This window comes from Bubalus kerabau, chromosome 4, assembly GCF_029407905.1.
Source record: "Bubalus kerabau isolate K-KA32 ecotype Philippines breed swamp buffalo chromosome 4, PCC_UOA_SB_1v2, whole genome shotgun sequence".
NCBI lineage: Eukaryota > Metazoa > Chordata > Mammalia > Artiodactyla > Bovidae > Bubalus > Bubalus kerabau.
In genome coordinates, this window is record NC_073627.1 from 22,909,331 (window position 1) to 22,911,216 (window position 1,886).

At 47.5% G+C, this 1,886-nt stretch overlaps 1 protein-coding gene across 2 annotated transcripts; it reads left to right on the forward strand.

The window, feature by feature from the left end:
• Positions 1 to 410: 410 nt before the first annotated feature.
• On the forward strand, positions 411 to 1,037 carry LOC129651238 (keratin-associated protein 4-7-like). Of its 2 annotated transcripts, XM_055579945.1 has the most exons (2): positions 411 to 605; positions 693 to 1,037. In XM_055579945.1, exons 1-2 carry the CDS (start codon positions 411 to 413, stop codon positions 1,035 to 1,037), a joined length of 540 nt encoding a protein of 179 aa, XP_055435920.1. The 2 variants fall into 2 exon arrangements, with proteins under 2 accessions (XP_055435920.1, XP_055435918.1); XM_055579943.1 differs by having other exon boundaries at positions 411 to 1,037.
• Positions 1,038 to 1,886: the final 849 nt, after the last annotated feature.

A 1,886-nucleotide genomic window follows, 5' to 3' on the forward strand; every position in this document is an offset into this window, starting at 1 on the left:
TAAGAAACTTTCTCTCTGAAGTTCAGAGAGCAGTGATAGGAGAGAAGATCACATTTAAAAAAAAAGTGCTAGAGTCGTAAGACTAATGCTTTGTAAGCATTGAACCCACCAGGAGTAAAGGTGACACCCACAAGGGAAGGCTAGGACAGGGCTTTCAACTGGATACACAGGCGCTTACCAGGAAAAGGAAAGGTATTATTTTTTCCATTTTCGAATACTGAATAAGAAAAACACAATTATGTAATTAAATGATCAATTTTCCTAAGAGGGTAAACAATAACAAGGAAATAATGATGTCATGAGAGCAGCTTTTCAGCAGGATATAAAGGGGGCTGGGGACCAAGAAGACTCTCAGACTCAAGAAACTCACTTTCCTGGAAACTCACCCAGAACTTCCACCCTCTAACACCATGGTCAGCTCCTGTTGTGGCTCCGTCTGCTCTGACCACAGCTGTGGTCGAAGTCTCTGCCTGGAGACCTGCTGCCGGCCCAGCTGCTGCCAGACCACCTGCTGCAGGACCACCTGCTGCCGCCCCAGCTGTGGTGTGTCCAGCTGCTGCCGCCCGGTCTGCTGCCAGCCCACCTGCCCTCGCCCCACCTGCTGCATCTCTAGCTGCTACCGCCCCTCCTGCTGTGGGTCCAGCTGTGGGTCCAGCTGCTGCAGGCCTACCTGCTGCATCTCCAGCTGCTACCGCCCCTCCTGCTGTGGTTCCAGCTGTGGGTCCAGCTGCTGCAGGCCTACCTGCTGCATCTCCAGCTGCTACCGCCCCTCCTGCTGTGGTTCCAGCTGTGGGTCCAGCTGCTGCAGGCCTACCTGCTGCATCTCCAGCTGCTGCAGGCCCCGGTGCTGCCAGCCTGTGTGCTGCCAGCCCACCTGCTCCCGCATCTCCAGCTGCTGCCGCCCCTCTTGCTGTGGCTCCGGCTGCTGCCTGCGCCCAGTGTGTGGCCGGGTCTCCTGCCACACCACTTGCTATCGCCCCACCTGTGTCATCTCCACCTGCCCCCGCCCCGTGTGCTGTCCCTCCTCTTGCTGCTGAATCTCTGCTTTGAACATACTGCTACCTCATTTCCTCCCTCCCCACAGCTGCAGAGCTTCTTTTTAAAATGTGGAGGGTTCAAGAGAACTGGTCCCTTGAATTGATAAGCAAACACCAGACATAACGAGCCCACGTTCTATCTTCTCTCCACAGTCCCTCCCATACAAATGAGATCACTCAGAATCTCCCAGGAAATTACAATTTCTAAACACTCCTCCCTTTTTCTTCAGGATATCTCTTAATCATGCTTAAGGAATTTGTCTCCATCACTTTTGGGTCCACTGATTTTTACCCCTGATATGGAAATACAATGAAGATTTTTTGGTGTACTCTTTGGTAAAGATTTTCTTATGTCTTGTTATTTCTATGAACCTAAATAAATGTCCCCCTATTGGCACTGAAATTTGAATCTGATTGTTACTCTCTTTCTTTTTTAAAAAGGATTTACATTTCAACCCAAAGTAATTGAATTTTGCCTGCACCTGCCAAACAGCACAAATTAATCAACTTTCAAGAGAGGTCAAATGACATTGACCACTGCCTAGTTATGTCTAGAATATAGATAAATTAATCATTTTCTAGTCCTTATGGGGGAAAGGGGTGAAACTGAAGTGATAGAACATCTATGAATATAATAACATGAGAAAAGATTTAGAAAGATTGAACACAATTCATGATTTTTAACAACATCAGCTTTCAAGGTTTTTCACCTATAAAAGCAGTGGATAGATAGTTTAGTAAAGTCTATGTATTTTCTACTTTGAGTCACATACAGTGAGACCTTAGTCCACATATACAGTGAAAATGTTAGTCACTTAGCTGGGTCCAACTCTATGCGACCCCGGATTA

Bases quoted from the DNA above. Each gene is read 5' to 3' on its own strand.
- LOC129651238 (XM_055579943.1), top strand. From the start codon at position 411: ATGGTCAGCTCCTGTTGTGGCTCCGTCTGCTCTGACCACAGCTGTGGT.